Raw genomic sequence first — 15305 nt, 5'->3', positions numbered from 1 at the left:
AGATTGCCGGCCAATCACGGCGCGCAGCGCGACTCGCGCATGCGCAGTGGGTACCCGGCTGTGAAGCCGCAAACTGTAACAGCCGGGTGCCCACAGCAGTGATGCCGGCGCCGAGGGAGAGGATCGAGGCTTCCGGCGGCCGCATCGCTGGACCGTTGGACAGGTGAGTAAATGGCTGGAACTCCGCTTTAATTAAGAGCTTTTCTGTGTGAATCTATATAAGGTAGCGAATTGCTGGATCAGGAGAGTAACTGGCCAGCAGTATCTGTGTAAGCAATTGAGTATCTTGAAAACACTTTGAAGATGAATTTCTCCACAGTGCTTATAGTTATATACCAGTAGTCCCTAAACTGTGGCCTTGGGGCCAGATGCAGCCCTTTGCTTGGCTTTATCCGGCCCTTGAGTCAATATTCCTGTCACTGACACCAACAATAGGGTACTATTCCTTCCACTCACACCAAAGGTGGGGCATAATTCCTTGCACGGACTACAAAAATGGGGCACTATTCCTCTCAACGACACCAACTATTTTTTCCCCTAATACCAAAGATCTGCATTTTTTACTCCCACTAGCAACAGTCCGGCCCCCTTAAAGTCTGAAGGACCGTCAACCAACCCTTTCTTTAGAAAGCTTGGCGAACCCTATGATATACTGTAGGTGAATGAGAGCTTGTTATGAAATGGAACTCTGGAATCTTTGCAGTGCCTAGGGTTACCTGTTTGTTATGTCTAAGGGTAGAGGAATAAGCTTTAAAGTAGAACATTAGGCAATATTTTTTTTTTTTTACATTTTGGATAGAGTAGGGGAGGGTCATAACCCCTATAAGATTTTTGCCATCTTTGTCCAGTTGGAGGGATTTACCTTCACTTCCTGTCCTATAGTCAAAACAGGAAGTGAGAGGAAATCCCTGCAAATTATGGAAATCTCTTGGGACCCCCAGGTGTCCTAATTGGAAGTTGTCCCCTCTATTACTTTTCTGGGGACAACCCAAAATTTGTGTTTTTTTTTTACTATAACGGTAAAACAGGACATATCGAGAGGGTGAATCTCCCTAACGGGGGTTCAGACAGCAAAAAAAACTGACAGGTGTTCTAATCTCACTCCACTCTATCCAAAATGTAAAAAAAAAAAAAAAAAAAAAGATTTTCCTTCAGTTATACTTTAATACTCATTGATTACTTTGGCAAGCTTTCACCATGCTGCATGAGCAGTCAGTCCCCAAAAGCCAATTTTCTTTGGCACTCTGACAGTATCGCATTTCATACAGAACCAACAGTCCTGCATTCTATGTAAAAACAGTGAGGGCACAATCCTAAGCGTAAAAGAGAAGAGGAGAGTGCAGAAAGCCTGCCGGAGGGAGGATTAAGGTAAGTATTACAGTTTACCGTTTATTCTTCTACCATGAGACTTAAAGCAGAACTTTACCCAAAAGGGTCAAATGGCATCACATGTCCTAAAAAGCTGCAGGACCATTCACAAAGTGCAGCGTGTCTAGTGCATGCACAGTGGGAAGCTGGCTTTGAAGCAGCAAGCAATCACAGCCAGCTTCCTAAAGTAGACATGCCGGAGTCTGGACCCGAAGACAGCTGAAGAGCCGGCTCTGGAAAGGACAGTGCTGGATCCCTGGACAGGTAAGTAAAGATGGGCTCAGGCGTGTTTGGGATCCTAGGCCCAATCCACCTGTCCAATCCGGCAAGGAAGCCAACACTACACACCGCTAATCAAAGACATTGAGACATTTCCTGGTCTGAGCAACTGTGGACTGGGAAATGTCTCAATGCATGGGATTAACGGTGTGCAGTGACTGCTTCCTGCCAGGATTGGGCAGGTGGGTTGGGACTAGGATCCCAAACACACTTGAGCCCATCTCTACAGGTAAGTGTCCTATTATTTAACCACTTAAGCCCCAGGCCTATTTCTGACACTTTTTGTTTACAAGTTAAAAATCAGTATTTTTTCCTAGAAAACTACTTGGAACACCCAAACATTATATATCTTTTTTAGCAAAGACTCTGGAGAATAAAATGGCGGTCATTGAAATATTTTTTGTCACGCAGGTATAAACACCATTTTGTTGGAAAAATTACGAAAAATCACATTTCACTGCATTTAAAAACAACTAAACAGTGAAGTTAGCCCATTTTTTTTGTATATTATGAAAGATGATGTCACGTTGAGTAAATAGATACCCAACATGTTACAGTTTAAAATTGCGCACACCCGTGGAATGGCGACAAACTACGGTCAATAAAAATCTTAATAGGCGATGCTTTCAAATTTTTTTAATGGTTACCAGTTTAGGGTTAGAGTGTAGCTCTTTTTTTTAAACTATTGCTCACGCTCTGGCGATACCTCACATGTGTGGTTTTAACAGTGATTTCATTCGCGGCTCGACTTCCGTATACGTTTTCCTTCGTGCGCGAGCTAAACATTTTTTTTTTCCTATTTTATTTTTTTTAACTTTATTACAGGTTTTTAAAAAAATAAAAAATCTGATCACTTTTATTGCTGTCACAAGCAATGTAAACATCCCTTGTTACAGCAATATGCAGTGACAGGTACTCTTTATGGAGGGATCAAGGTCTAAAAGACCCTAGACCCCTCCAATACACTTCCATGTATTCAAAACGCCGAAATCTGCATTTTTGAATACAATAGTTTTTTTAATCTGCCGCCTTTTGCAGTAGAGTAACCCGGACTTGACGTCATGGACGCTGCCTCCGGGTTACGTCATCGGAGACCCGATCAAAGCCGATTACGGCTTTGATCGGGACTGCATCCAGCCGGCGGACGTGCCGGCTGGTTGTTAGGGTCTCCCAGTGGGACAGGAGACCCGGGCAGAGCGGCGGGAAGGAGGGACATCCCCTCCCGCTCACCCGGGTAACGATCGAGGGGCTCCCGAGCCGCATTGGTCGTTACCGCCGGAAAGCCGACCGCCGGCTCTAAACCACAGTACCGGGATGGTGCTAGAGGCATCACCCCAGTAAAACACCGCAAATTTACCGACGTAAATATACGCTACTTTGCGGTAAGTGGTTAAAGTCAGCAGCGGACTTAATTTTTTGTTTCAGACTGAAGAACCGCTTTAACAAACAGTTCTCTCTTACAGTGCAGGGAAGGGCACTGCAAAAGGTTTTTATTTTTTTATTTACAAGAAAGGTTAACTTTAAATTGCTTTTAATGCTTCTTCTTAATGCAAGTATTTTAGTGTGTATGGTGTTGTGAGCATATGTTCACTTTAAAGTGGAAGTAAACTTCCATTGATTGTTTGTACCTATAGGTAAGCCTATGATAAGGCTTACCTATAGGTACTGTAAATATCTCCTAAACGTGTACCGTTTAGGAGATATTTACTGCATATTCAGCCGATGATGTCATCAGCACATGCTCTCAGAAGGAATGGCCACCCGTGGCGTTTCTTCAGAGCCCCGTGCCATGATCGGCAGCTCCTGCGCACATGCGTGGGAGTGACATCACACGGCTCGGGCAGTCACACAGCCAGAGTCAGAAGAAAGATGGGCGAAGATGGATGCAGCCTCCAGCGGTGACAACGAGGGCTTTGTTTGCTGGCAAGTTCATTATGTCTTTATTTTGCAGGCCAGGGAAAAAAAAAAAAGCCAGCACTTTACTTCCTCTTTAAAGTGGAACAACTTAAGTTTTTTCTTCCCAGCTGAGCAGGGAGGAGTCTTTCTTGTTCCTATATATATATATATATATATATATATATATATATATATATATATATATATATATACACACACACACACACTAAATACAGTAGAAGAAGGGACAATGCTTTTCATACTCACCACTGTAAAAACTCTGGTGAATAATCAAATCGGAACATGTTATCATCATCTTCCACATAATTCTCATTCAGTAACGTGTACAGTTCTTTTAGCTAATAAACGGAAACACCAGAAGAGAAGAGAAAATAAAACAAGGTGATATGTTTAATACTGAACTTCAGACAGATATAAAAGACACAAATTACTGCACTCTGTACCGATTACTATAAATTTATATAATCCCAGCTCATCAAATCCTCTGCTTGTATAAAAGCCCTTTATTTCAATCACATAAAATTAAAGATGCCACACAGCACAGAAAAAAGGTATGCATTTGGCAGCAGGAAGACGAGAAATGTGGAGGACAAAGGCTTTCTCTGCTTCTAAACTAAGCCAGTATGGAGCCTCAATTATGAGATTATGCCCACAAAAAAGGGCACTGATGCAGAAAAATTGCCTTGCAGGGAGGTTTGGTGAGTCAAATCTTTTATTTACCAAAACTATGCTGATTGTAGATTTGCTTTTTTTGTTTGTAAGCCCTAACAATGGATCTTTTACCTGTTCCTTTTTGGTTTGTTTAAAGTGATTGTAAAGGCTTACTTATTTATTTTTATATAACAAACATGGTATACCTGCCTGCTCTGTGCAATGGTTTTGCACAGAGCAGGCTCTAGGGCCCCCTGCCGACGCTCCTGGCTCCTCCCCCCTGCCGAGTGCCCACATAGCAAGCCATTTGCTGTAGGGGTACTTATGCATGCTCAATCCCAAGCCGCCTATTAGTCTATAAGAAACACAGAGTGCTGCTCAGCCAACCCCCCCCCCCTCCCTCCCAACTGGCTGCCAATGGCTCCTGCTGTTGTGTCCAATAAGGAGGGAGAGATCAGAGGGAGCCTCAGTTCTCCTGCACATCGCTGGATAGAGATCGGGCTCTGTAAGTATAAAGGGGGGTTGGTGGGGGAAGCTGGACTCAGAAAGAAGGTTTTTACCTTCATGCGTAGAATGCATTCAAGTGGATGTAAACCCTTTATATACCCAGTGAAGTAACTGGCCTCAGGTGATACACAGAGATAAAACAAATAATCCTACATAAAAAGTGTATCCGTTTATCTGCAGTTTTCTCTACAGCCATTCAAAGTACAGAGTTTTAAAGCTTGTGCGAGAACTTATAAAAATAAAAAAAAGTGGGTAGACAGCTGAAGTTACACTCTGCAGAGCTCAGTGAAGAGAGCTTCAAGAGCTGATTGGAGGGAAGGGGCACTCCCCCTTTACACAGCCCACAGGAACAGAGCTGGGGCTGTCCATCAGCTGGAGCTCCCTCCCATCACCATTATTCTCGTGGTGTCAGGAAAACTTGTTATAAGTGATTCCTGCTGATAGCAGGAGGAGGAAGCAGCAGCCAGAAATTACACTTAGTGCTCTGGATTGAGACAAGTACATACTATAGAGGGATATGCTCAGATTTAATTTCTGAGGTTTACAACCACTATTAATGTAAAAAAAAAAAAAAAACCTTCTACCTTTACAACCACTTTAATATGCAATTGAAAGTTTTGTTATATCCATTTGATAAATTTAAAAAAACTGTTGATCTTGTCAGAAATTCAGAGATGTACTATGAATTATTAGCCTTTATGTTATTAATATCTCAGAGCAGAAGTGACTGAATAATTTAGCAAAAGACACATAGGGCTGACAGCACAAAGTTCACAAAAATGCTGTGTGTTGTCAGCCCAAAATTGGACCAAGGGGATGATATCTGGCAGATCACCAGGTATTTTTCTGTACTTGCAGGGCCTTTGGGGGTAAATGTAGATAAACAGCAGAGATGTACTGTATAAGAATATTTTTTTATAGTCTTTATACACAGAGTGCATATGGTAGATAAGAACAGTCAATTCCCATTCCTAATTGACAGTCCAGAAATCCTTGCTTGTAGAAAACTTCACCACTCCACTCAGCCCAGAGCTGTGGCTGCTGGCTGTATGAGCTCTGCGCTCGACTGCTCATGCCTGCTTCATTTTTATGTTTTCAGGGTATAGTAACAAAAAGAGTGGCTCCAGTAGTGAGCTGTGCCAAGTCCAGTCGTGTCCTGCTGGATGACTAAATAACAGCGTTCCAGGACTGCTTCTCTGCCAAGGTCTAAATGTGGCATTCGGGAACTAGTTTGCGGATCCTTGATGTGATCGGAGTATAAAGCGTGTTTTTCCAATCAGAAATGAGAGGCAAATGGTAGCAGCGAATCACGTTTACATCACTAGAGGGGATTTGAAGTTTACTACAAGCAATGATTTATGAACTGTCAATTAGCAATGAATGGGATTTGATGGTTTCTATATACCATATGCACTTCTAACACTGGGAGGTGGTGGCTTCTCTGTCCCATTCATTTTAGCTAAGCGCTGCTGGAATAATGTTAGAGATGGTGTATTTTTTCTTCTGTGTATGAAGTGTATCAATTGAGATTAGGCAGCAGCTGCCTTGGGCATAATTTATTTTTTTGTGTTGATTTACTTACTTCCAGGAGCGCACACAGTATTAAGACGATTTGGAATATATTTTTATATTACCTTTAAACTGATTCTTGCTAAGTGAAAATTTTAGCCTACTTGATGCTGTCTGATAGGACAGTGTAATACTGCACAAATAGCTAGGTAAATACACTGCTCAAAAAAATAAAGGAACATTTTGAAAACACATCAGATCTCAATGGGGAAAAATATCATGCTGGATAGCTATACTGATATGGACTGGGTAATGTGTTAGGAAGGAAAGGATGCCAAACCATTTAATGAAAACTATCAACCTACAGAGGGCTGAATTCAAAGACACCCCGAAAATCAAAGTGAAAAAATTATGCAGCAGGCTAGTCCATTTTGCTGAAATTTCATTTCAGCAACTCAAAATGGTACCGAGTAGCTTGTATGGCCCCCCCAAGTGCTTGTATGCATGCCTGACAATGTTGTGGTCCTGGGATAATTCCTCCCAGATTTGGACCAGGGCATCACTGAGTGTCTGAACAGACTGAGGTGCAACCTGGTCAGTGGTGGCGTCAGATGGACCAAAACTTAATGTCCCAGAGATGTTCTATTGAATTTAGGTCAGGTGAGCGTGGAGGCCATTTAATGGTATCAATGCCTTCATCCTCCAGGAACTGGCTGCATACTCTTGCCACATGAGGCTGGGCATTGTCGTGCACCAGGAAGAACCCAGGACCCACTGCACCAGTTGAGGGTCTGACAATGGGTCCAAAGAATTTATCACAATACCGAATGGCGTCCCTCCATGGATATGTCTCCCCAGACCATCACTGACTCACCACCAAATCGGTCATGCTGAACAATGTTACAAGGTAACATAATATTCTCCACGGCTTCTCCAGACCCTTTCATGTCTGTCACATGTGCTCAGGGTGAACCTGCTCTCATCTGTGAAAAGCACAGGGCGCCAGTGGTGGACCTGCGAATTCTGGTGTTCAATGGCAAATGCCAAATCGAGCTCCATGGTGCCGAGCAGTGAGCACAGGGCCCACTAGAGGACACTGGGTCCTCGGGCCACCCTCAAGAAGAGAGTTTCTGAATGTTTGGTCAGAGACATTCACACCAGTGGCCTGCTGGAGGTCATTTTGTAGGGCTCTGGCAGTGCTAACCAGGTTTCTCCTTGCACAAAGGAGCAGATACCGGTCCTGCTGATGGGTTAAGGACCTTCTACGCCCCTGTCCAGCTCTCCTAGAGTAACTGCCTGTTTCCGGCAATCTCCTCCATTCTCTTGAGACTGTGCTGGGGGACACAGCAAACCATCTGGCAATGGCACATATTGATGTGCCATCCTGGAGGAGTTGGACTGCTTGTGCAACCTCTATAGGGTCCAGGTATCACCTCATGCTACCAGTAGTGACACTGACCCTAGCCAAATACAAAACTAGAGAAAAACAGTCAGAAAAGAGGAGTAGGGGGAAAAAAAATTCAGTGGCCTCCAACTGTAAAACCATTCCTGTTTTGGAGGTCGTCTCATTGTTGCACATCTAGTGCACCTGGTAATTTCATTAACACCAAAGCAGCTGAAACAGATTAACAACCCCTTCTGCTACTTAACTGACCAGATAAATATCCCAGGAGTTTAATTGACTTGATGCTATACTCTGATTAAAAAGTGTTTCTTTAATTTTTTTGAGCAGTGTAGTTTTAATAACTACTGTTTTACCTGCTAATGGATTTACAATTCTGTACAGCCATTCTTGTAATTTACACACTTCCATCACAATGCATAGATAGCCAAGCAGTGTAGACACATTATAGTTCACCCCTGTAGCTTCCTGAGTCACCTTCAGCCTGGACTATGAATCTGCATCATCACTGCTGTGAAAGGAGTAGGCAGGTGACTCAGGAATGGGCAAAGCCGAACCAGGAAGTAGGTTAACCTTGTGCACTGTGCTGTGTAGCAAAGGGAGTGAATCACAACAGCAACTGAACAAAATTACAAATCCAGTAAACATATACGTATGTAAATGGACTGTACTGAGGGCTGCTGATACAGTAAATTGTAGAGCAGCTGGGTTGAATTAGTGCCCTTGCCGCTCTGTGTTGCCAGGTGGCTAGGGGGCAGTGTGGTGCATGATCCAGCTCCCTTTTGTTTTTGTACCAGCTTTATTTAAAGTGTACAAAACATACACTTCATTCACTGCAATGTCAGGCAGCTTGCTGCGTTGCCTAACAGTACAGTGCGATTTGGACTGGTGCGCTGCAACAAAATGCAGCATGTCTGCATTTTAGTGCAGCACTAGGCTGCATTGCAGTGTGAATAGGACACATAGAAAGCAATTGTTTCCTGTGTGTCCCTGTGGTGACAGACGTTTTACCATGTAGTAAAACGTCTGTCACTGCATATAGTATGAATTGCTCCTTAGCCAATTTGCTGGCGTTTTGCTGCAAGTACTTACAGACTTTATATTTCACCATCTTACGAAGCTGGCTGGAGGATCAAGAAATGTCTTCACATGGTTGATAGGTGACAAGTAATCAGATGTCGGATGACTTACCACCTCTGCATTACTCAGGTCCAGAGTGTCCCACATAAAGCCCTGAGGCAGCGAGTATGGCTCTTGACGAATGTTGTCTTTCTCGGGTTCAATAGGACCATGACAAGTTATAATTTCAGCTAAAATGGAGAGAAAGGGAGAAATAAAGCTAAAACAAAGAGACATTTTTCAGCATAAAAGTCATAAAAGTAACTCAGGTCGCCAATGTGCAGATATACAAAACAACAACTGGCATATAACTGAATGGCGAGGAGCCTTCTGATCCATTATCATATGACACACGTGTCCCCAACCTCCCTAGATGGATCAGTAATCCCACAATAACAAAGTATGTCCATTAGTCTTGCTTGGGTGCATAAGGAGTAATGAAAGGATTGAAATACTTTCCTGGAAAAAAAAATGCCATGCCAGGTTCCATCCATTGTTGGTCACAATCTCTAATACAGGATGAGCTGGCCTGAACAGATTAGGACAAAGTTATTACCCATTTTCATGGAAATGCGCTTGTCCAAAGCTAGCACTGCCCATTACACAGTGGTATGATGGTTCTTTTGTGGCATCGAGAAAATAATAATTTACAAATAAGGAGGATAAAACAAAATTCAGTTCCACCCAAATTTGGCATTTTAGCTTTGAGTGTGAATCTCCCCATTGCCTCACCCTCAAGGATTAGATTAGCCTAATAAAACACATGCTGACGTAAAAAAAAAAAAAAGAAACCTTTTAAAAAAAAATAATAGAGGAATACAGCAAGATCCAGTACAGTACAGCCCATAGGATGGGAACCCTTCTTTCATGTGCTCTGCTTAACCTTCTTAGTGACCTTGCCCTTATGTAAGGTTACCACATACCCAATTAGCATGCAATTTGCTCTCATGTTGTCTCCAAGGACAGAGGAAAAAGAAAAAAAAAAACAGACAAAACCAGAAACGATATTCCTTCATTTTGAAAGAAGCCAGAGAGGATCTAATTTTGGCACAAAGGCCGTGAAGAAAAGCATCTTAATGCCACCCATCACATGGAAACAAAAAGGATGCTCCAGAGAATGACACTACTACCCAATATTAACCACTTAAGCCCCGGAGGATTTGGCTGCTAAAGGACCAGGGGTTTTTTTGCGATTTTTTACTGCGTGACTTTAACGGACAATTGCGCGGTCGTGCGACGCTGTACCTAAACGAATTTGACGTCCTTTTTTTCCCACAAACAGAGCTTTCTTTTGGTGGTATTTGATCACCTGTGCGATTTTTTGATCACGCGCTATAAACAAAAAAAGAGCGTAAATTTTGCAAAAATAACAATATTTTTCACATTTTTTTATATGAAATTCCCCAAAAAAAAAAAGTAAAAATCAAAATGTTTTAACATTTTTCGGCCAATTTGTTTCATGCTACCTATGTTTGGTAAAAAAAAAAAATCGCAAAAAGCGTATTTTGATTGGTTTGCGCAAAAGTTATCGCGTTTACTAACAAAGGGAAAGATTTCTGTCATTTTTGGTGTTTTTTTTTTTTAACGCGTAATGGCGGCGATCTGCGATTTTTTTTTCGGTACTGCGACATTGCGGCGGACAGATCGGACCCTTGACTGACATTTTTGACACTTTTGGGGTTACCAGTGACATTACTGCAGTAATCAGTGCTATACATATGCACTGTTACTGCAAAAATGACACTGGCAGGGAAGGGGTTAACTTTATTGGACAGGGAGGGGTTAAGTGTGTCCTAGGGGCGTGATTCTAACTGTGTAGGGACATTCCTATTGGTGTAAAAGCAAAGATCAACCGTTCTACATAGTAGAACGGTCAGATCTTCACTTTTACACAGGGAGAACTGACAGGCAGCTTGTTTACACAAGCTGCTCTGTCTTTCTCCCTTCACAGGAGCGATCGCAGTGTGACTGGCGGACATCGAGTCCGCCGGTCACACGCACTGACTTGCCTGTGAACGAGCCGCGGCGGGCGCGCGCCCGCCCGCGATAGGCTCGCAAGTCAGTGACAGGCGAGTGACGTACCGATACGTCACTCTGCCTGGCCGGGGCTGACCGCCGCAGTATATAGTCGTGCGGCGGTCGGCAACCGGTTAAAGTGGCCTTTATAACTCATAATAAATAATGGAGTCTTCCCCCACCACCATGACTAGAAGGCTCCATGTACACGGGACGTTGTTAAAAGTCCCTTTGAATGCTGGAATTTTTAGGACGTTTGAAACGTCTGTTCGGTCGCGTTTGTACCCGCGTTTAGCGGCGTTTGCGTTTAGAAGCGTTCCTAGAGGTCAAAAAAATTATTCCCCTTTAAAATGGAAAAACGCGAACGCTAAACGCGGGTCATCGCGTTCGGACGCGTTCAGACGCGTTTGTGCGTTTGAAACGCCGGGAAACACACGTTCGAACGCAAATAATTGCGTTCTAAAAACAGTCCCTGAACGCAACTGCCTGCAAATGACTAAACGACCTGGTGTACATGGACAGATAAGATAAAATGTAGATGGGTTCAGGGGCTTCTGAAAAAAACGCCCAACTGCTCCTAAACGGCCATTTCCAGCGTCCCGTGTACATGGAGCCTAAGGCTGCTTTCACACAGGCAGTTGTTGTGCCGTTGGTAAAAGCATGTTTTGTTATTTTGAAATTCCAACACTCCTGGCACAAAGATTATTCACATTTGTACACTGTGATTACGTGCGTTTACATGTGGCTGTGTTTAGCTGCAGTAGTAAATTCTTGCCTTTTGTATAGCAACCGTTTACTTATTTTTTTCTTTGTACTGCGATTACCTGCGTTTATATACAGATAGCTGCGGTACTTCGCTCCTGGATGCTGTCAACTTTATTTTTCCTAAATGCACAAAACCGTATGTTATGAAAACGTTGCTAAACGCAGTGTGTGAACGGGGCCATAGGGATGCATTGTTTGCATTTAGCTGCAGTAAATAAGTTCCTCTTTCCGCAGCTAAAAGCTGAAATCTAACCGTTCGTGTGAAAGGGGCCTAAGGCTAAGTTTAGACTTGCATCTAAAATGCTGCACCTCAAAAAAGCCATCAACGTTCAGATCACTTTTCAGATGTGTTTAAAAGGTGGCGAGGAGGTGATGTGATGCCTCCTTGCCGCTTGTTTTCACACTGTATTTGCCACACCAATGCGCTTTAACCATGTGCATTGCACACAGTGGCAGGGTGTTTGCAGCTCCTCCCTATTTGGTTGAATGGCTTGCGTTTGTTGGACTTCCTGCTCACCAAACGCAATAGGAGCGATGCATTTTTGCAGCGGGGAAAGAAGCAAAGCATTGCAACTGTGACATGTGAACACCCCCATTCCTAAGCTTAAGAAGGGGGCTCTATAAATGCGGCTCGGCCATGTGTTTTTACATGCAAATCTAAAGGTGCCTTAACAGCCATTAAGCCCCGTACACACGTACCGATTGTCGGCCGTAAATATTCGGCCGACGACCGATCGGCCGATTGTAGGCTTGTTAGTATGATGCTTCCGACAGCCGACAGCGCATTTTCGGCCAAACAGAATCTGTCGTGCAGGCATTAAAATTTTTGTTGGCCAACACCAGAACGGCCGATTGTTCGCCAGTCAGTACAGATTTCGGCCGACAGACAGCAGATTAGCAAGACTGGGCATGCTCAGAAAAGAAAAAAGACAATGAAAGTTAACCATCACATGACATCACTTCTGCAGTCGGCTGTTGTTGGCCGACAAAATTCGTGTGCAGTCTTTTGCAGTTTTCAACAAACACGACAGCCCTGGACAAAAGACGGCCGTTCGTTCGGCCGACGATCGGTACGTGTGTACGAGGCTTTACTCTTCTCCGAAGACTTTCAACAAATGTTTGGAATGTGTCTGTGGGAATGTGTGTCTAGTTAGCCACAAAAAATGATTTGTGAGGTTAGATACGAACATTAGATGACAAGACCTGGCAATTTATCCCAAAGGTGAACAGTGGGGTTGAGGTCAGAGCTCTGTGCAGGCCACTCCAGTTCCTCTACACAAAACTCATCACACCGTGTCTTCATGGAGCTGGCTTTGTGCTCAATAATTTAGAGGGGTGTCTATATATTTTTGAGCCATATAGTATAACTGGTCTCCTGGAAGCAGATAGTAAGCCTATATATTTTTTTTTCTCCCCATGGTTTGGAAATGAGATGTCCAACAAGCTCATATGGGTGTGCTGGTCAGTTGTCCACTGAATTTTTCCCATATAATCTATAGAAAATTCTAAAATGTAGTAATTGCGGCTTACACATACGTGACCTCCTGGACTTTCTCTTTGTGAACAGTCACATGTACTGTTTTATAAAAATAACTCACACTGTATATAGAATAAAAAAAGAGAGAGATGAGATGGAACTCTTTCCAAGAGAGAGATGAATAGAGACAGACACTGCACAATGTGATCACTGCATTATGGCATGGCTTATGATAAATACCTGCACAGGACACGGGGGGGGGGGATTTATGAAAACTGGAGAGTGCAAAACCTGGTGCAGCTATGCATAGAAACCAACCGGCTTCCAGGTTTTAGTGTCAAAGCCTAATTGAATAAGCTGAAGCTAGAAGCTCATAAGCTACCATGCACAGCTAAACCATATTTTGCACTCACCAGTTTTAGTAAATTAACCCCAAGGTGCGATAAGTGGGTGTTGGAGACACACAACTCTTCCCACTTATGGCACTTTTCCACTGCAAGTACCGGCTTGTACCGGGTCGGCTCTACTTGGCCCTGCTTGGCCCAGTTTGCTTTTCCACTGCTGGTACCGCATGGTATAGTGTCGGAACGGTTCGGTACGGTACGGTATAGGTTTGCTTTTCCACTAAAGTAGTACTAAGTGGGTGGGATAATAACGGGGTGGGTGTGATTCTCTGACCAATCAGTGGCTAATAGTGACTGCATGCAAAGGATTGTGGGATATGGTACCAGTTTGGTACCTGTTGGAACCACAATTGAGTAGGTACTGTTTTTTCAGAGCCGTACCATACCGTTCGGTTCCATGCAGTGGAAAAGCAAACCTATACCGTACCGTACCGAACCGTTCCGACCCTATACCAGCAGTGGAAAAAGCACAAAAGCGTGCCGAACCGGTACGGTTCCATGCAGTGGAAAAGCGCCATTAGAAGCCTGTGTGCAGTGGCTCCGATTCCCCCACCCCCCCCCCCCCCGAGGTTCTTAAATAACTTCTCTGGACGACAGTAAATCCAACTTAAACCATTATTAAAATGTACAGGCGGAGATAACACAGAAGAGATAAAATTTCCCAGTGCCTACTTACTAAGTTTGGGTACAGGCTGTGTATCCCAAAACTGGTATTTACGTTTGCTTGCCTCATCGAGGTTCTTTGCTGGTCCCTGGCAGGCGGTCAGGAGCTCCATAGCTCTTTGGATGTCCTGCAGTTTCTGCATTGGAATGGCGGGATTCTGCGGAGATAAAAGAGTTTTCTAGATGAGAAGGAAATCAGACAGCTGTCTTCTGATCTGGAGCTCTTAAAGCAACACAGGTTTAAAAAACATAGACGCATCTGTGTGAATGGAACTAGATGACAAGTACTCGGAGCCTGCAGACAAACAACAGGCAGGGCTTTGTACTAATTCCAGCAATTTCCTACACTGCTCTGCTCCATCGTGTTTGTTGAGGTGTGTATATATATATATTTTTTAAAGCAGAGGCCCTAGAGAATGAAATGGAGGGTTTTGCAATTTCTTATGTGCAGTGTTTTTTTAAACTCAATGTACTTGAGAAAAAATTACACTTTTTTTATTCAATATAAAAATCAATACATAACCCAAATTTTTGGTAAAATTTAAAAGATTATATTACACCGAGTAAATAGATATCAAATATTTTAAAATAAGCACAGTGACAAATGCCTTAAGTTTAATCTTGCATAGGCGACAATTTAAAAGCCTTTACAGGTTACTACTTTAGATTTACACAGGAGGTCTGGTGCTAAAATGACTGTGCATGATCTGATGTTTGCAGCGATACCTCACATGTGTTGGCCTTTGCACAAGGGACGCTTTACATTTTTTTTTTTTTAAATGTATTTAATCTCTTTTATTGCAGTCACAAGGAACGTAAACATCTCTTGTGACAGCAATAGACATGCGACAGGTACTCTTTAATGCGAGATCCCTCCTCTGCCCTTAAAATATTTGATCGCACCAAGATCGGAGAGATTAAATGCTTTTCATTTTGAAAATGGAGCCGTTTACATGGGGGTAAACCGGAAGTGGGTCATTGCATCCGGGTTACTACGGTGCCTTGCAAAAATATTCACCCTCTTGTCTTTTTACCTATTTTGTTACATTACAGCCTTAAAGAGGAAGTAAACCCTCCTCTGACACTCCTACCTATAGGTAAGCCTATGATAAGGCTTACCTATAGGTACTGTAAATATCTCCTAAACATGTACCGTTTAGGAGATATTTACCTTTCATGCAGCCAGTGACGTCACTGGCGCATGGGCTCTGAAGGAACGGCCGATCGT

General features: G+C 43.2%; 1 protein-coding gene across 1 annotated transcript in view; it reads right to left on the bottom strand.

Annotated features, from left to right (window-relative positions):
- NMT2 (N-myristoyltransferase 2) overlaps window positions 1-15305 on the bottom strand; it is a 138280-nt gene that overhangs the window by 47771 nt on the left and 75204 nt on the right. The window contains exons 3-5 of the mRNA XM_082258733.1: window positions 14091-14235; window positions 8825-8943; window positions 3811-3902 (exon numbers count right to left, since the gene is read on the bottom strand). Coding sequence (XP_082114859.1) covers window positions 3811-3902; window positions 8825-8943; window positions 14091-14235 — 356 coding nt within the window. The remainder of the gene's footprint in view (window positions 1-3810; window positions 3903-8824; window positions 8944-14090; window positions 14236-15305) is intronic.

Source organism: Pelophylax lessonae (genome assembly GCF_965119305.1).
Source record: "Pelophylax lessonae genome assembly, chromosome: 5".
NCBI classification, from domain to species: Eukaryota; Metazoa; Chordata; class Amphibia; order Anura; family Ranidae; genus Pelophylax; species Pelophylax lessonae.
Note: the sequence above shows the minus strand (reverse complement) of the source record. Positions and strands in the feature narration are given on the sequence as shown.